The following is a 21,658-nucleotide window of genomic DNA, read 5'->3' as shown; positions in this document are numbered from 1 at the left end:
TAGCTAATAAAAATACTGGGGCTTGCGGTCATTAGTTACATTTCAACCACAGCGATTCCCCAATTGAGGCGCAACAGAGTTCACCAGCGAATGCAGGAACACCGGAAATAATAACTAAACCAACGAACGAGAAATGGTGGAGGCTACCAGAACGAAGAGAGACATTTTTTCCGAATAAACGTGGTGAGTGAAAAACGTAATTACAAAGCTCACTCCCTACCCGGTATCTCATTCTACTGTTATACGACTCTGTATGCGTTGTTTGTTGGCAATCTTGATATTTACGACGTTTTTGGAACGGATTCCTGTTGGAACGTTCCACAAATTATACCCACCACTCCAGAGAACGCGTTTCCACTGCTCCAGAGTCCAATGGCGGTGAGCTTTACACTACTCCAGCCGACGCTTGGCATTGCGCGCGGTGATCTTGTTGTTGTTCCTAGACGTTACCACTTCATAATAACAACATTTACAGTTGACCAGGGCAGCTCTAGCAGTGCAGAAATTTGACAAACTGAGTTGTTGTAAAGGTAGCATCCTATGAAGGTGCCGTGTTGAAAGTCACTGAGCTCTTCAGTAAGGCCATTCTACTGCCAATGTTTATGGAGATATAATGGCTGTGTGCTCGATTTTATACATCTGTCAGCAACAGGTGTGGCTGAAATAACCTAATCCACTAATTTGAAGGGGTGTCCTCATACTTTTGTATAGTGTATGTGTCCAAAAAAACACATGTTGTTATATCCCCTAGATATAGGACAGTCACTTCAAAACTTTAGTCCTTATGATACATTTTTTTCACTCTTTTGTTTTTAACCATTTATGAATGTGTTGTTCAATGCGTTTGTATTGTCTATAGCAGTAAAGGCCAAATTCAATATTTTATCAAATCATTTTTATGTATTTCATTTTTTTTTACCTAAAGGGGTACTATAATTCAAAATCAAATAGCCAAATGATCCATGGTATGACCACCTTAAAACAATTCCATATGTCAGCTAGTAGAACCCTCCAAACGGCTCAGACTTTTAGAGGTTCAGAAACCCAGTGTCAGAGGGAGCAATGTCCAGCAACTAAACACACAAATCACATCAAATTGTACTTGTCACATGCGCTGAATACAACCTTACTGTGAAATGGTTGCTGACAAGCCCTTAAACCAACAATGCAGTGCAGTTGTTTTTATGTAAGAAAATATTAGATTTTTTAAATTATGAAAATGCTAAAAAAAAGGAATTACACAAAATAACAATAACGAAGCAGCAATAAACAATTACATGAAAGATTATTCAATGTAAATTTCAAAAAACACGCATCATGTAGATACAGTAGGACACAATAATCCCAGACAGACAGACTTAGTTATATGGATGTCAGGGTTCACTTTGGGTCCATTGTTCTGAAGATCAGTGAGCTGAACACATCTCTTTCACACAAGAACACACTGGACACTCAGAGCAGCTTGCCTTGGCCTTGGCATAATGACAGCTCACTGTTGTCTGTTGTTTCTAGCTAGCTAATGTTGATAGATAAAAGTTAGCTAACTGGCTAGCTCACTAGCTAACTATGGGGTCTTGCTGTAATTCAGTGGCAGCACATCATATTGTTCACAATCCAGTCCATTCAGAGTAGCTGTGTGATGCACAAAATACTTGTTTATCACTGAATAACATCAGCTTCATGTAGCTAACAAGCTAGTTGATCACTAGTTCACTCAATTCAAACGCCAGTTCAACATAAGTCCCAATAACACAGTATTTTTATGTGCATGCCTGGTTTATTCTATATATATTTTTAACATTTTTGAATGTTATTTGACCTTCTATTTTGTATATTTACATCGGACTAGTAGGGACATATGAAGCCTGGAAGCTGCAGTAATGTTGAGATGTCAGTAGGGAGAGCTCTAGTCTAGAACACCAGTACCAAAAATACCCCCCTTTCATCTGTTCTGGAACCTTCAGTACCAGCTGATGAGGAGTGATGGGAATGGGTCACATTGTGTCTCTTGTTAAACATGTAGGTCCACTCCTCAAATAAAGAAATGCAACTACAGTATGCTGAATTTAGACCATTTTCTATTTAGATACAGTAATATCCCTTATGTGACATGCTGTTCCTGCATGTTAATGCATTGACTAGACTATGCTACTTTTAAAATGTGTCAACCACAGAACTCACACTTAGGCTACGCCTGCTTCTACTAATACTTACAGTAGACTACTTCTTGTTTCCACACAGTGACAGTACGTTAACTAACTGTTCAAGACCTCTCCCCTTCACTTCACTCTGTAAGTATACTTGACGATATCTTGAAATATAGTTTTAGTTTTGATGTTTTTAGCCGTACGTCACATGACTTACTGTATCTTTGTACTTGATGATTTATTTTGAACTGTGTTTTGGTTGTTACATCAGGGCCTGTATTCATAAAGTGTCTCAGACGGTTCATATAATTATGATCTAAAAGGCTAAACTGATCCCAGATCAGCTCTCCTACTCTGATACACTTTGTGAATACTGACCCTGGACTGTGGTTTCATGTGTTTAGTTTAGTTCAGTTTATTCATTTACATGTTTAAAACATGATCAGTAGAGTTTGCCAGTAATACCCAGATCTCCATTCAATGGGGTCATGTTCACTGTCAAAGTATAACAGGGTCAAGTATAACTGTGTGTGTGTGTGTGTGTGTGTATATATAAATGTATTTTTACATATTTATCTGATTGTTGGATATACAGTCACGACCAAAATGATTGGCACCCTTGACAAATACTGAGCTATATTGTGCTACAAAAGATGGGATGTAAATTGTACATGTTTCACATAAAAACTTGTGCATGCTATTGTAAGAGCTCTGAGAGCAATAGATTGTTGTGGAGACATTTTGAAAATGGCCGAAAGTAAGAGTGACAGTAAGAGTGATTGAGTTGATGTTTCAAAAGAGCTTTAGGAGTAGTATTAACATGAGACACAGTGATGGTGGGTTGTGTTTAGGAGTAGTATTAACATGAGACACAGTGATGGTGGGTTGTGTTTAGGAGTAGTTTTAACATGAGACACAGTGATGGTGGGTTGTGTTTAGGAGTAGTATTAACATGAGACACAGTGATGGTGGGTTGTGTTTAGGAGTAGTATTAACATGAGACACAGTGATGGTGGGATGTGTTTAGGAGTAGTATTAACATGAGATACAGTGATGGTGGGTTGTGTTTAGGAGTAGTATTAACATGAGACACAGTGACTGTGGGTTGTGTTTAGGAGTAGTATTAAATCAAATCAAATAAAATTGTATTTATCACATGCACTGAATACAACAGGGGTAGGTAGACCTTACAGTGAAACGCTTACTTAAAAGCCCTTAACCAACAACGCAGTTTTAAGAAAATACCCCCCAAAAAGCAAGAGATAAGAATAACAAATAATCGAACCCACAAATGCTGATGCTCCAGATACTCAACTAGTCTAAAGAAGGTGTGGTGGTTCATTTCTTTACTATCAAATAAGGAGAGACAAATTTATCTCACCAGTCAGTTATACTTAAACTAAATCTTTAATATTAAGAGCTTTGCACATAGCAATGACTTTCAACGATTCACCATTTCTCATGAACCATTGAGAGTGACAACACAATGGCTACTGAGATCTTTTATAGCAAAGATCCACCCCCTAGTTGACATAACAAACCACAGATATTAGGAACAGTTCACAAAGTGAGACTTTATAAATGAGAAAGGAGTATCCCGTAGCCAGATAGCATTCGCTATAAATTATCGTTCAGTTTGGCCCCTAAGACGAGGTTCTATTCTCGTTCCTGGTACTTTATAGCACAAAAACACCAACTCATCCAATGGCATAACTCAATTGTCAACTCTATATTCTCCCATCTCAAGTAAAACCCCTTCTTGACCCCACTCCTGGACAAGCTCACTGAGGGGAGTGAGCCTCTAGGTCATACACTATCCCAGGATAAGTTGCAGCATAAGAGAGAACATACAATGGTTCCAGACACTGACATGCACCTCCCACCAATGCCAAAGGAGGGAGTGACTTGGGCACAGACATTGTGGAGACAAGTAATTGGTTCCCCATTAATCACGCCATCCCTTCACATTGTTTAAGAACAGGTAAAGACACATTCACATATGAAGACAATGTTCCATCTTGTCCTCTTCCCTGTCTGATATTCTGCATAGCACCAGGGATATGTGAAAGACAAGCCTGACCTCTCCCCTCTCTGGGCCCCAGGTGACTGAGCCCCAGCTGAGGGAAGAAGTGCAACTGCCATCACCAGAGTCCAAAGGGATACATTCTAATAACAAGTATATCACATAAGCATATTATGCAGATAAGACATCTTAATTATCTATGTTACCCAACTAATTCTGATTCATCCGCCACAAAGGCCAGTTTTATTGCTTCTTTAATCAGACAACAGTTTTCAGCTGTGCTAACATAATTGCGAAAGGGTTTTCTAATGATCAATTAGCCTTTCAAAATGCTAAACTTGGATTAGCTAACACAACGTGCCATTGGAACATAGGAATGATGGTTGCTGATAATGGGCCTCTGTATGCCTATGTAGATTTACCATTAAATCTGCCGTTTCCAGCTACAATAGACATTTACAACATGAACAATGTCTACATTGTATTTCTGATCAATTTGATGTTATTTTAACGGACAAAAAAGGTGCTTTTCTTCAAAAACAAGGACATTTTAAGTGACCCCAAACTTTTGAACGGTAGTATAAATGTGGATAGCAGGCTACATTATACTATATACAGTTGAAGTTGGAAGTTTACATACACATAGCTTGGAGTCATTAAAACTTGTTTTTCAACCACTCCATAAATTTCTTCTTAACAAACTATAGTTTTGGCAAGTCGGTTAGGACATCTACTTTGTGCATGACACAAGTAATATTTCCAACAATTGTTTACAAACATATTTTTTCACTTATAATTCACAGTATCACAATTCCAGTGGGTCAGAGGTTTACATACACTAAGTTGACTGAGCCTTTAAACAGCTTGGAAAATTCCAGAAAATGACGTCATGGCTTTAGAAGCTTCTGATAGGCTAATTGACATCATTTGAGTCAATTGGAGGTGTACCTGTGGATGTATTTCCAGGCCTACCTTCAAACTCAGTTCCTCTTCGCTTGACATTATGGGAAAATCAAAAGAAATCAGCCAAGACCTCAGGAAAAAATGGTAGACCTCCACAAGTCTGATACATCCTTAGGAGCAATTTCCAAACGCCAGAAGGTACCACGTTTATCTGTACAAACAATAATACGCACGTATAAACACCATGGGACCACGCAGCCGTCAGGTGCAGGAGACCAGTGAGTTGTGATCAGGCACACTTTTATTTAGCAATAGCACAAGACGGACACAACTGCGTCAAAAATCCTCCACCCACAGATAAAAGTCAATAAGCGTGAAAACACTCACAAATACACAAATGTATGACAAATACATACAACGGGTCAAAATACGATACCCGGGGGGAAAACCAGTCTGGCGCATCACACTAAACACGTAACAAAACAATTTCACACAAAGACATGGGGGGGACCAGAGGAATAAATACATGCAGTGTGATTAGGGAATGTTAACCAGGTGTGCAGAGAACAAGACAAAACAAATTGAACAATGAACAAATGGAGCGGCGATGGCTAGAAAGCCGGTGACGTCGTCCGCCGAACGCCGCCCGAACAAGGAGAGGAGCCTTCGGCGGAAGTCGTGACAACTATATATAGATGACAGGCTAGATTAGACTATATATGGAGAACAGGCTGCATTAGACTATATATGGATAACAGGCTACATTAGACTATATATGGATAACAGGCTACATTAGACTATATATGGATAACAGGCTACATTAGACTATATATAGATAACAGGCTACATTAGACTATATATGGATAACAGGCTAGATTAGACTATAAATGGATAACAGGCTAGATTAGACTATATATGGAGAACAGGCTACATTAGACTATATATGGAGAACAGGCTACATTAGACTATATATGGATAACAGGCTACATTAGACTATATATAGATAACAGGCCTAGATTAGACTAAAAATGGATAACAGGCTAGATTAGACTATATATGGATAACAGGCTAGATTAGACTATAAATGGATAACAGGCTACATTAGACTATATATGGATAACATGCTACATTAGACTATATATGGATAACATGCTACATTAGACTATATATGGATAACAGGCTAGATTAGACTATATATGGATAACAGGGTACATTAGACTATATATGGATAACAGGCTAAATTAGACTATATATGGATAACAGGCTGCATTAGACTATAAATGGATAACAGGGTACATTAGACTATATATGGATAACAGGCTACATTAGACTATATATGGATAACAGGCTACATTAGACTATATATGGATAACAGGCTACATTAGACTATATATGGATAACAGGCTACATTAGACAATATATGGATAACAGGCTACATTAGACTATATATGGATAACAGGCTACATTAGACTATATATGGATAACAGGCTACATTAGACTATATATGGATAACAGGCTACATTAGACTATATATGGATAACAGGCTACATTAGACTATATATGGATAACAGGCTACATTAGACTATATATAGATAACAGGCTACATTAGACTATATATGGATAACATGCTACATTAGACTATATATGGATAACAGGCTAGATTAGACTATATATAGATAACAGGCTACATTAGACTATATATATATAACAGGCTACATTAGACTATATATGGATAACAGGCTACATTAGACTATATATAGATAACAGGCTACATTAGACTATATATGGATAACATGCTACATTAGACTATATATGGATAACAGGCTAGATTAGACTATAAATGGATAACAGGCTAGATTAGACTATATATGGAGAACAGGCTGCATTAGACTATATATAGATAACAGGCTACATTAGACTATATATGGATAACAGGCTACATTAGACTATATATGGATAACAGGCTACATTAGACTATATATGGATAACATGCTACATTAGACTATATATGGATAACATGCTACATTAGACTATAAATGAATAACATGCTACATTAGACTATAAATGAATAACAGGCTACATTAGACTATATATGGATAACATGCTACATTAGACTATATATGGAGAACAGGCTACATTAGACTATAAATGGATAACAGGCTACATTAGACTATATATGGATAACAGGCTAGATTAGACTATAAATGGATAACAGGCTAGATTAGACTATATATGGAGAACAGGCTACATTAGACTATATATGGATAACAGGCTACATTAGACTATATATGGATAACAGGCTACATTAGACTATATATAGATAACAGGCCTAGATTAGACTAAAAATGGATAACAGGCTAGATTAGACTATATATGGATAACAGGCTAGATTAGACTATAAATGGATAACAGGCTACATTAGACTATATATGGATAACATGCTACATAAGACTATATATGGATAACATGCTGCATTAGACTATAAATGGATAACAGGCTAGATTAGACTATATATGGATAACAGGGTACATTAGACTATATATGGATAACAGGCTAAATTAGACTATATATGGATAACAGGCTGCATTAGACTATAAATGGATAACAGGCTACATTAGACTATATATGGATAACAGGCTACATTAGACTATATATGGATAACAGGCTACATTAGACTATATATGGATAACAGGCTACATTAGACTATATATGGATAACAGGCTACATTAGACTATATATGGATAACAGGCTGCATTAGACTATATATGGATAACAGGCTACATTAGACTATATATAGATAACAGGCTACATTAGACTATATATGGATAACATGCTACATTAGACTATATATGGATAACAGGCTAGATTAGACTATATATAGATAACAGGCTACATTAGACTATATATGGATAACAGGCTACATTAGACTATATATGGATAACAGGCTACATTAGACTATATATGGACAACATGCTACATTAGACTATATATGGATAACATGCTACATTAGACTATATATGGATAACAGGCTACATTAGACTATATATAGATAACAGGCTACATTAGACTATATATGGATAACATGCTACATTAGACTATATATGGATAACAGGCTACATTAGACTATATATGGATAACAGGCTACATTAGACTATATATAGATAACAGGCTACATTAGACTATATATGGATAACATGCTACATTAGACTATATATGGATAACAGGCTACATTAGACTATATATGGATAACAGGCTACATTAGACTATATATAGATAACAGGCCTAGATTAGACTATAAATGGATAACAGGCTAGATTAGACTATAAATGGATAACAGGCTACATTAGACTATATATGGATAACATGCTACATTAGACTATATATGGATAACATGCTACATTAGACTATAAATGAATAACATGCTACATTAGACTATAAATGAATAACAGGCTACATTAGACTATATATGGATAACATGCTACATTAGACTATATATGGAGAACAGGCTACATTAGACTATAAATGGAGAACAGGCTACATTAGACTATATATGGATAACAGGCTAGATTAGACTATATATGGATAACAGGCTACATTAGACTATATATGGATAACAGGCTACATTAGACTATATATGGATAACAGGCTAGATTAGACTATATATGGATAACAGGCTAAATTAGACTATATATGGATAACAGGCTAGATTAGACTATATATGGATAACAGGCTAGATTAGACTATATATGGATAACAGGCTACATTAGACTATATATGGATAACAGGCTACATTAGACTATATATGGATAACAGGCTACATTAGACTATATATGGATAACAGGCTAGATTAGACTATATATGGATAATAGGCTACATTAGACTATATATGGATAACAGGCTGCATTAGACTATAAATGGATAACAGGCTAGATTAGACTATAAATGGATAACAGGCTAAATTAGACTATATATGGAGAACAGGCTACATTAGACTATATATGGATAACAGGCTACATTAGACTATATATGGATAACATGCTACATTAGACTATATATGGATAACAGGCTAGATTAGACTATAAATGGATAACAGGCTAGATTAGACTATATATGGATAACAGGCTACATTAGACTATATATGGATAACAGGCTGCATTAGACTATATATAGATAACAGGCTACATTAGACTATATATGGATAACAGGCTACATTAGACTATATATAGATAACAGGCTACATTAGACTATATATGGATAACATGCTACATTAGACTATATATGGATAACAGGCTAGATTAGACTATAAATGGATAACAGGCTAGATTAGACTATATATGGAGAACAGGCTGCATTAGACTATATATAGATAACAGGCTACATTAGACTATATATGGATAACATGCTACATTAGACTATATATGGATAACAGGCTAGATTAGACTATAAATGGATAACAGGCTAGATTAGACTATATATGTATAACATGCTACATTAGACTATATATGGAGAACAGGCTGCATTATACTATATATGGATAACAGTCTACATTAGACTATATATGGAGAACAGGCTGCATTATACTATATATGGATAACAGTCTACATTAGACTATATATGGATAACAGGCTACATTAGACTATATATGGATAACAGGCTAGATTAGACTATATATAGATAACAGGCTACATTAGACTATATATAGATAACAGGCTACATTAGACTATATATGGATAACATGCTACATTAGACTATATATGGATAACAGGCTAGATTAGACTATAAATGGATAACAGGCTAGATTAGACTATATATGGAGAACAGGCTGCATTAGACTATATATGGATAACAGGCTACATTAGACTATATATGGATAACAGGCTACATTAGACTATATATGGATAACAGGCTACATTAGACTATATATAGATAACAGGCTACATTAGACTATATATGGAGAACAGGCTATATTAGACTATATATGGAGAACAGGCTACATTAGACTATATATGGAGAACAGGCTACATTAGACTATATATGGAGAACAGGCTACATTAGACTATATATGGATAACATACTACATTAGACTATATATGGATAACAGGCTACATTATACTATATATGTATAACAGGCTACATTAGACTATATATGGAGAACAGGCTACATTAGACTATATATGGAGAACAGGCTACATTAGACTATATATGGAGAACAGGCTACATTAGACTATATATGGATAACAGGCTACATTAGACTATATATGGATAACAGGCTACATTAGACTATATATGGATAACAGGCTACATTAGACTATATATGGATAACAGGCTACATTAGACTATATATGGAGAACAGGCTACATTAGACTATATATGGAGAACAGGCTACATTAGACTATATATGGAGAACAGGCTACATTAGACTATATATGGAGAACAGGCTACATTAGACTATATATGGATAACAGGCTACATTAGACTATATATGGATAACAGGCTACATTAGACTATATATGGAGAACAGGCTACATTAGACTATATATGGATAACAGGCTAGATTAGACTATATATGGATAACAGGCTACATTAGACTATATATGGATAACAGGCTACAGTAGACTATTTAGTATATAGACAGCAGCAGTCAATACAGCAGGCTGCATTATACTATATGGATAACAGGCTACATTAGACTATACAGTATATGGACAGCAGCAGTCAATACAGCAGGTTATGGTGATGATGATACTGATTCCTCTGCTAACTAATGCTACTACCAGTACTGTACACAAAGGTCAACAGTGTAACATAATATGATAGTGGCATGTTGTAATACTACAGACATCAGTGTTTTTGTGATTAAATGTTATTTTGTCTAGTAGCCAGTGTTGTGTTTCACCATTCTATCTGATGTATTGTCAGTTTGTAATGTTGTTATTAGTCCAACATTAATGAGGACATTATTATTAGGATGGTGCAGTAATGTTGAGATGCCAGTAGGGAGACCTCTAGTCTAGAACACTGCAGTAATGTTGAGATGCCAGTAGGGAGAGCTCTAGTCTAGAACACTGCAGTAATGTTGAGATGCCAGTAGGGAGAACTCTAGTCTAGAACACTGCAGTAATGTTGAGATGCCAGTAGGGAGACCTCTAGTCTAGAACACTGCAGTAATGTTGAGATGCCAGTAGGGAGACCTCTAGTCTAGAACACTGCAGTAATGTTGAGATGCCAGTAGGGAGAACTCTAGTCTAGAACACTGGAACCTTCAGTACCACTTTGATGCAGCTGATGAGGAGTGTAAATTGAATGTGTTTGTAGAATAGAATGAATAGAATGACATCATAGAACTGACCAAATGTAAATGGAACTTTGACCTGTTCCATGTAGAACTCAGAGGGACAAGGCAACACATTCTAATATATTATAAACATTCCATATAGAATAGTCAACATATTGTTAACATGGTTCTGTATTCAATGAAAAGTGGAAATGGGGGACATTTTGTCCATTTCAGAAATGTAGGGCCCACTCTAATACAGTAACCTAATTTTTCTGATGTGCTGGTCTGGTCTTCATGCATGTTAATGTCTTAAAGAGGAAGGAGAGGACAGTTCTGCATCAGCTACTTGTGTTCTACTTTAAATATGTATCAACCACAGAACTGACACTTACTAGCAGTTCCCACTCACTACCAGTCAGTTGACTCACTGTACAAGACCTCTCCCCTTCACTTCAGTCTGTAAGTACTCTTGACAATATCTTGAAATATAGTTTCTGGTTATTTGTTTTTAGTCATAAGTCATAAACCTGAAGGTTAATGTATAATTTTACTTCTTGTTATGTTTTGAGCTGTGTTTTGGTTGTTACATCAGGGCCAGTATTCATAAAGTATCTCAGTGTAGGAGTGTTGATCTACATAGTGATGAGATGATTAACCAGGGTAAAAAAGACATGCAGACAAACATTGTAGCACTGCTGTGTGTGTGTGTGTGTGTGTGTGTGTGTGTGTGTGTGTGTGTGTGTGTGTGTGTGTGTGTGTGTGTGTGTGTGTGTGTGTGTGTGTGTGTGTGTGTGTGTGTGTGTGTGTGTGTGTACATGTGTGTGTGTGTGTGTGTACATGTGGGCCTAAGTGTGTGTCTGCGTGTGACACAGTTGATTTAGCTGACGGCCCTTTAGGACCAGACTGATAGGTAGTAGGGTTGACATCTATACTGTGTAGGATGTGTGTTTTATCTTTGCTACATCCATAACAACCAGCTCTCTAGACTTTGATACAGACTCCATGGGCTTATTTGCCTTCCCTACACATGGTCTCTCCTACAGATGGTCTCCGTGTGTGAGCATTATCGGCCAGAAGTCCCCACAAGAATAGTAAATGGACAAAAATTTTGTTAGTCCCCACAAGATCAAATGCAAGTTCTAGGGGGTTTAGGGCTAAGTTTTAAATTAATGTTAGAATTAGGTTTAGGAGCTAGGGTTAGTAGGTTTTGGGGTCAAGGTAAGGGAAAATAGGATTGTGTACAGGACTGAATTGTGTCCCCACAGGGTTAATTGTACAAGACTGTGTGAGCCACTTGCTGTTTAGCCTCACAGCTTGGGGATAGGAGTTATCATTGAACCTGGTGGTCAGTCTTTAGGCTGCTGTACAGCTTGACGGACCGTAGCGGTTTGAACATTTATCCTCCTATATTTGAGGTTCTGAGAATAACAGTTTCAGAACAATCAATGTAGAAATATGTGTTTACAGTGCAATACAGACAGTATTCACAGAACCGTATACAGAAGTAGGATCTTAATATTCCTGCAGCAACAGGAAAAGTGAATTATTATGTGGATTATAATTCATGTGGTGGTTGACAGTTTGTTAGGGAAAATCAAGTCTGACATTTTAAATTACAAACGTTAGTGTCACATTGTATAAATGACAGGAGACAGGCGCAGGAATACGTAATAGGTTTTAATAGTCCACCAAACAATACAACCTGCCATAAAAAGGCACTGGGGACAAAGCCCAAAACACAGGGATGAAATCCAAACAAAACAGCCATGTTAAACCGCTAATAAATACACAGGACAAAACACGTAATACACGGGACGAAACACGTAATAATACACGGGACTAGACCCGTAATAATACACGGGGCGAGACACGTAATAACAAGTACACGTAGCACGAAAGCCAAAGCAACAAAGCACAGGTACTCACAAGACCAACGGACATAGGAACAATAACTGACCAAGACAATGGTGAACAGAGAGCACATTTATGCAATTGCTAATCAGGGGAAATGGGAACCAGGTGTAATTAGACAGTTCAGTGATGCCTAGAAAACCGGTGACGTAGACTTCCAGAACTGGTGCACGGAATGAGCAGCAGCAGAGGGATTGATAGGCGCCGACCGAGATGGCCGCCTCGCTTCGCGTTCCTTGGAAAATATGCAGTATTTTGTTTTTTTATGTGTTATTCCTTACATTGTTACCCCAGGTAATCTTAGGTTTCATTACATACAGTCGGGAGGAACTACTGAATATAAGAGCAACGTCAACTCACCATCGTTATAACCAGGAATATGACTTTCCCGAAACGGATCCAGTGTTTTGCCTTCCACCCAATACAATAGATCTGATCCAAGCCGGCGACCCTATGCGACGCCGTAAAAGGGGCAAACGTAGCGGTCTCCTGGTCAGGCTTCGGAGACGGGCACATCGCGCTCCACTCCCTAGCATACTACTCGCCAATGTCCAGTCTCTTGACAATAAGGTTGATGAAATCCGAGCAAGGGTAACATTCCAGAGAGACATCAGAGATTGTAACATTCTCTGCTTCACGGAAACATGGCTCACTCAAGAGACGCTAACGGAGTCGGTGCAGCCAGCTGGTTTCTTCACGTATCGCGCCGACAGAAACATACATCTTTCTGGTAAGAAGAAGGGCGGGGGTGTATGCCTTATGATTAATGAGACGTGGTGTGATCATAACAACATACAGGAACTCAAGTCATTCTGTTCACCTGACATTTAAACGTGTTAACCCTCGCAAGGCTGCAGGCCCAGACGGCATTCCCAGCCGCGTCCTCAGAGCATGCGCAGACCAGCTGGCTGGTGTGTTTACGGACATATTCAATCAATCCTTATCCCAGTCTGCTGTTCCCACATGCTTCAAGAGGGCCACCATCGTTCCTGTTCCCAAGAAAGCTAAGGTAACTGAGCTAAACGACTACCGCCCCGTAGCACTCACTTCCGTCATCATGAAGTGCTTTGAGAGACTAGTCAAGGACCATATCACCTCCACCCTACCGGACACCCTAGACCCACTCCAATTTGCTTACCAACCCAATAGGTCCACAGACGACGCAATCGCAACCACACTGCACACTGCCCTAACCCATCTGGACAAGAGGAATACCTATGTGAGAATGCTGTTCATTGACTACAGCTCAGCATTTAACACCATAGTACCCTCCAAACTCGTCATCAAGCTCGAGACCCTGGGTCTCGACCCCGCCCTGTACAACCGGGTCCTGTACTTCCTGACGGGCCGCTCCCAGGTGGTGAGGGTAGGTAACAACATCTCCACCCCGCTGATCCTCAACACTGGGGCCCCACAAGGGTGCGTTCTGAGCCCTCTCCTGTACTCCCTGTTCACCCACGACTGCGTGGCTAGGCACGCCTCCAACTCAATCATCAAGTTTGCGGACGACACTACAGTGGTAGACTTGATTACCAACAACGACGAGACGGCCTACAGGGAGGAGGTGAGGGCCCTCTGAGTGTGGTGTCAGGAAAATAACCTCACACTCAACGTCAACAAAACAAAGGAGATGATTGTGGACTTCAGGAAACAGCAGAGGGAGCACCCCCCTATCCACATCGACGGGACAGTAGTGGAGAAGGTGGAAAGTTTTAAGTTCCTCGGTGTACACATCACGGACAAACTGAATTGGTCCACCCACACAGACCGCGTTGTGAAGAAGGCGCAGCAGCGCCTCTTCAACCTCAGGAGGCTGAAGAATGTCGGCTTGTCACCAAAAGCACTCACAAACTTCTACAGATGCACAATCGAGAGCATCCTGTCGGGCTGTATCACCGCCTGGTACGGCAACTGCTCCGCCCACAACCGTAAGGCTCTCCAGAGGGTAGTGAGGTCTGCACAACGCATCACCGGGGGCAAACTACCTGCCCTCCAGGACACCTACACCACTCGATGTCACAGGAAGGCCATAAAGATCATCAAGGACAACAACCACCCAAGCCACTGCCTGTTCACCCCGCTGTCATCCAGAAGGCGAGGTCAGTACAGGTGCATCAAAGCAGGGACCGAGAGACTGAAAAACAGCTTCTATCTCAAGGCCATCAGACTGTTAAACAGCCACCACTAACATTTAGTGGCCGCTGCCAACATACTGACTCAACTCCAGCCACTTTAATAATGGGAATTGATGGAAATTATGTAAAAATGTACCACTAGCCACTTTAAACAATGCCACTTAATATAATGTTTACATACCCTACATTACTCATCTCATATGTATATGTATATACTGTACTCTATATCATCTACTGCATCTTGCCATCTTTATGTAATACATGTATCACTAGCCACTTTAAACTATGCCACTTTATGTTTACATACCCTACATTACTCATCTCATATGTATATACTGTACTCTATACCATCTACTGCATCTTGCCTATGCCGTTCTGTACCATCACTCATTCATATATCTTTATGTACATATTCTTTATTCCTTTACACTTGTGTGTATAAGGTAGTAGTTGTGGAATTGTTAGGTTAGATTACTTGTTGGTTATTACTGCATTGTCGGAACTAGAAGCACAAGCATTTCGCTACACTCGCATTAACATCTGCTAACCATGTGTATGTGACAAATAAAATTTGATTTGATCCAGGACAGTTAGAAGCCTTTTTAAACCTTGAATACACTACAAGTTTGCATTTCCAGGAAGCAGGAAAATTCTCTACAACAAAAGAGTGATCAAATTAAGATCCACGTCTGTAGCACAATACAGTACACAATATGAGCCTGGTTCATTTTCAGTAATGAGGCCATGTACCTCATTTACAGTTTCTACTTCAGTGTATCAGGTGGAGTTATTCACCAGCTATAGAGTGAGTTGTTGTTTATGTTTCTAAGACTGCAGGGTGGGAGATGCAACAATGGCCTTGAGAACAGCAGGAAGTGTGTTGGTGGTCTTTCTCTGGTCTGTAGCAGGTATGGTCTCATTCCTATCTTTTAGTTGCTCTGTTTATCAATCTACAGACATTTCTAAAAGGATAAGAGTCATAATGTTATTCTGGTGTGTTCTGTTAGGAGTCTCCACTTCACTTTCAATAGTTATCTTTTCACACCTCACTGTGATGCTTATCTGTGGTTTCCATTCACACTCAACTCAGCAACAATGGCAACAAAGTGGAGACAAACCCTACTGTCAGTGGGAACCAATAGACCTTGTCCTAATTCTGATACCATTGTGTTTTGTGACTGTGTTTCAGTGGTACTGGGTCAGGATGGCTGGAGAGTAAAATACACCACTCAGAGTATCTGTGCCTTGAAGGGGTCAACAGTGGATCTGTCCTGCTCTTACACATATCCCAGAGGTTATACAGTCACAACAACCTTCTGGTTCACTAAAATTTTAAATCTGAGAGACGACCCAGACTACAAAGATCGTGTGACGTACCGTAGCGATAGGATGAATGGCCACACCCTGAAAATCACAGACCTGAGAGAGAGTGACTCAGCTGAGTACAAGTTCAAATTTATAACAGATCAGACTGGAGGGAAGTATACTGGTGATCCTGGAGTCACCTTGTCTGTTACAGGTACAGTGATATTATATATAGTGTTGATCTGTTTAATCACTCTGTCTGTTACAGGTACAGTGATAATATATATTGTGTTGATCTGTTTAATCACTCTGTCTGTTACAGGTACAGTGATAATATATATTGTGTTGATCTGTTTAATTGGTTCAAGAAAATTGTCTTGATTTGTACAGAAATAATATAATTAATATGAATGTATGGTGTAATAGGAATGTCTGAATTGATGATTTGAGAACGTCCACTCCTGCCTCATTTGAACTAGATAACAGGTCATTGATGGTTTTAATGTTGTTATCTACTCCAGACCTGCAGGTGAAGGTGACCACTACATGGTGGTCAACGACACTGACCTGTAGCACCACCTGTGCTCTGACTGGTAACCCCACCTACATCTGGTACAGGAACAGTAAGATTGTACAAGGGGCCTCCTCCCACTCATACTCAGTCTACTTTAAAACTGAAGACAGCTTCTACTGTGCTGTAAAAGGCATCAATTCTCCTGCAGTGTGTGAGTGTGACTAATACACCTTTTAAAGTCTGTCAAAATCATTCAATACATCATTGGTCAGTGTTGATGTGCAGTGAAACAGACATGAAATAGAGCAAATATTTCATTTAGATTAATGGTTGTTGATTTTACAGTTCAAAATGCTTACACCATATGAAAAATGTACTTGTGTTTCAGCTGTTGGGGGTCACAGTTATTTCCACGTGACTTACACCCATCAGAGTGTCTGTACCTTGAATGGGTCATCAGTGGACATATCCTGCTCTTATACATTTCCCAGGGGTCATACAGTCTCTGAAACAAAATGGTACACAAAAGGAAAACTTTATGAGGCGCCTCAAATCCTGAACCCGGGGTATGGAGGTCGTGTGGAGTACCTTGGAAATATGCAGAGTGACTCCACCCTGAGAATCACAGACCTGAGAGAGGAGGATTCAGCTGAGTATAAGTTTAGATTCAGAACAGATCAGACAACCTGGGAGCCCACCTTCCCTGGAACAACTCTGACTGTCACAGGTAACACTGCATGTCACATCCTATCAATAATGCAAACAATTACTTAATGATATACTCAGTGTTTTAATACCCTTTCATTTAGTTCTGCAGGTGAAGGTGACTCCTGTCACTGTGTCAGAGGGACAGAAGGTGACACTGACCTGTGGCACCACCTGTACTCTGACTGACAACCCCACCTACATCTGGTACAAGAATGGACATGTAACCAACCAATCTAACAGTCTGTTCCTAAACCCAGTCAGCAGTGAGGATGCAGGCAGCTACTCCTGTGCTGTAGAAGGCCATGAGGATCTCCCCTCTGCTGAAGAGACTCTCACTGTCACATGTGAGCCTGTGTGATACATCTCCTGTTGTATTATTTTAGTAACATCTTCTCTCATCTATTCTATCTGTTATTTCAATCTATGTCCAAGTTCCATGATTGTACTAATCTCACTACTGTAGTGACTACAAGTACTTCACAAACACTGTATTGTTACATTATTGTCTAAGTTACATATATTTATATTAATATTTCATTTATTTCAATCACAAGTCCAAGTTCCATGATGCTCCTCATGTACAGCTCTATGTATTAACAATGTGTTACATATTGTCCACCAGATGGCCCAATGAACACCTCAGTGTCAGTCAGTCCCTCTGGTGAAATAGTGGAGGGCAGTTCAGTGACTCTGACCTGCAGCAGTGATGCCAACCCACCTGTGGACAAATACACCTGGTACAAGAAGAACGTAACCTCACCAAAAGCATCAGGACAGAGTTACAGCATCACTAACATCAGCTCTGAGGACAGAGGAGAATATTACTGTGAGGCCCAGAATGGAAGAGGATCTATTAACTCTACAGCTCTGATGATCATTGTAGCAGGTAAAGTTACATTTCAATACTTCAATATAAAACTACGTGTTTCAATCTAATGTTAATACTTTGAATATGGCTTATTATAATTAAACATTGAGTGTACAAAACATTAAGAACACCTGTTCTTTCCATGACATAGACAGACTGACCAGGTGAATCCAGGTGAAGCTTTGATCCCCTTTTGATGTCACGTGTTAGGAAGGTGTTCCTAATGTTTGGTATAGTGGCTGATTATAGTATAAATGCCCTTTGTTAGTGTATATTCATTGTCAGTTCATACGAACACCATTAAAGTCCTGTATTACCATATTATACCATGTACTCATATCATCCATATTTTATTATAGGGAAACAAACATCAGTTCTGACTGCAGCTGTAGGAATCATAGTTGTTGTTCTGGTTCTCATCCTCTGTCTCTCTGGACTCATGTGGTTCCAGTGACAGAATTTTTCAAATGTTTTATAATTTCCCCTTAGCACTCTGATTTGTTATGAATGCATTAATATATTCATTCATTCATGTGCAAAACTGTATTAGTAACATGTAAACTTCCACTAGTGGTCACTAGAGAGCAGAATTCACTCTGTCCCACTTTACAGGAGATCCACAGCAGGAAGTGATGCCACAACAGACACACAGGTGACTATATCAGTTACACCTCCACACCTGGTGACATTAATTTACTATGTCATGACAGTCTCTCTCATACTATTTTCACTGTTACCATGACATCTCTCTCTCTCTCTCCACAGTGTCCATCCTGATCCTAACAGTGACACGTACACAGCTCTGAACATGAAGACCAGGTCACCAGAGTATGACACCCTGGCAGTAAGTGTGTTTAATGTGTGTGTGTGTCCATAAAAATGTTACGGAGTGGTGTGTAATGTGCTCATTCAGTGTCTTATTTCAGAATGTGAGGGACTCCCCCACTGTCCCTCAGATAGATGCTGAGGCCTCCGATTATGAGAACTGAAGAGAACCACAACCTGGACTGAAGAGAACCACCACAGAACCTGGACTGAAGAGAACCACCACAGAACCTGGACTGAAGAGAACCACCACAGAACCTGGACTGAAGAGAACCACCACAGAACCTGGACTGAAGAGAACCACCACAGAACCTGGACTGAGGAGAACCACCACAGAAACTGGACTGAAGAGAACCACAACAGAACCTGGACTGAAGAGCTACAGCATCAAACCAAAGCTAGGCCTCACAATGCTATTCTCTTACTATCATAATGCTTTCTAATCTAGAAGGTTTGAGACAATGAGCTTTAACTTCTGAGTAAGTGCTGGAGTTGAATTATATTTCCTTGTAATAATATTTATGTATATTGATGATAAATTGGAAGGTTTATGCTTCTGCTCTTTTTCTATGAGATTTGATCATTTCTAGATTTTCTATAACACAAAAAGCCCACTTTTCAGTTTACTCTCTGTAGATTAATATTAGGTTTCTGCTCTTGTTCTATGGGATTTTGCCATTTCCAGATTTTTTTACAGTATGTGTACACCTGCTAGTTGAACATCTGATTCCAAATTCATGGGCATTAATATGGAGTTGGTCCCCCCTTTGTTTTTATAACTTCCTCATCTCTTCTGGGAGGCTTTCCACTAGATATTGGAACATTGCTGCGGGGACTTGCTTCCATTCAGCCACAAGAGCATTAGTGAGGTTGGGCACTGATGTTGGGTGATTCCAATTTATCCCAAAGGTATTCGATGGGGTTGTGCATTGATATCCACAAGCAAAGGGAAAAGGTGAGAGGAGGAGAGTGCATAGATGCAAGAAGGAATACAACGTGGCTGCTATGAAAGTGAACTTTCTTTACCCGTGATCCGGGGTGTATTCATTCCGACGTTTCTTTAAACAGAAGCAAACAGAATGAAACGGGGATAAACATACCTGAATTTTTCCAATAGACACTGTAATTTGAAACTGTTGGACTGATGATTGCACCCTAGATCAGCTAGATATAGTCAAGAGTGTGCAAGGTGGTATTGAATGTGTAACTGTCTGTCCATGTGTCACTGTTTGTCGCCTCAAATGTTTTATCTCGACCTGTGTGCACCTATGTTGTAAATTGAATTCATAGGCTAGGTTGTAGCAACCTCATGATGGCTCCATCTCATAACAACCTCCACTCTTCTGGGAAGGCTTTCCACTAGATGTTGGAACATTACTGTGGGGACTTGCTTCCATTCAGCCACAAGAGCATTAGTGAGGTTGGACACTGATGTTGGGCGATTAGGCCTGGCTTGCAGTCAGAGTTCCAGTTCATCCCAAAGGTGTTCGATGAGGTTGAGGTCAGGGCTCTGTGCAGACCAGTCAAGTTCTCCCACACCAATATCGACAAACCATTTCTGTATGGACCTCGCTTTGTGCACAGTGGAATTGTCATGCTGAAATAGGAAAGGGCTTTCCCAAACTGTTGCCACAAAGTTGGAAGCACAGAATCATCTAGAATGTCATTGTATGCTGTAGCATTAAGATTTCCCATCACTGGAACTAAGGGGCCCGAACCATGAAAAACAGCCCAAGACCATTATTCCTCCTCCACCAAACTTTACAGTTGGCACTGTGCATTGGGGCAGGTAGCGTTCGTCTGGCGTCCGCAAACTCAGATTCGTCCGTCAGACTGCCAGATGGTGAAGTGTGATTCATCACTACAGAGAATGCGTTTCCACTGCTGCAGAGTCTAATGGCTGCGAGCTTTACACAATTCCAGCCGACACTTGGCATTGCGCATGGTGATCATAGGCTTGTGTGCGGCTGCTCGGCCATGGACACGCCTTTCATGAAGTTGCCAACATACAGTTCTTGTGCTGATGTTGCTTCCAGAGGCAG

At 39.4% G+C, this 21,658-nt stretch overlaps 1 protein-coding gene and 1 pseudogene across 1 annotated transcript; both read left to right on the top strand.

Moving 5' to 3' along the window:
• LOC120032457 overlaps window positions 1-21,658 on the top strand; it is a 103,784-nt pseudogene that overhangs the window by 28,340 nt on the left and 53,786 nt on the right.
• Window positions 56-19,893, top strand: LOC120033030 (B-cell receptor CD22-like). The gene is made up of 11 exons (XM_038979321.1): window positions 56-183; window positions 2,242-2,291; window positions 16,227-16,304; window positions 16,586-16,915; window positions 17,223-17,426; window positions 17,604-17,942; window positions 18,025-18,267; window positions 18,546-18,809; window positions 19,404-19,443; window positions 19,557-19,635; window positions 19,718-19,893. The coding sequence occupies exons 3-11, from the start codon at window positions 16,250-16,252 to the stop codon at window positions 19,778-19,780; spliced, it is 1,617 nt and encodes a 538-aa protein (XP_038835249.1). The 5' UTR covers window positions 56-183; window positions 2,242-2,291; window positions 16,227-16,249; the 3' UTR covers window positions 19,781-19,893.

This window comes from Salvelinus namaycush, chromosome 39 (genome assembly GCF_016432855.1).
Source record: "Salvelinus namaycush isolate Seneca chromosome 39, SaNama_1.0, whole genome shotgun sequence".
NCBI classification, from domain to species: Eukaryota; Metazoa; Chordata; class Actinopteri; order Salmoniformes; family Salmonidae; genus Salvelinus; species Salvelinus namaycush.
This window is presented reverse-complemented; position numbering and strand designations above follow the sequence as displayed.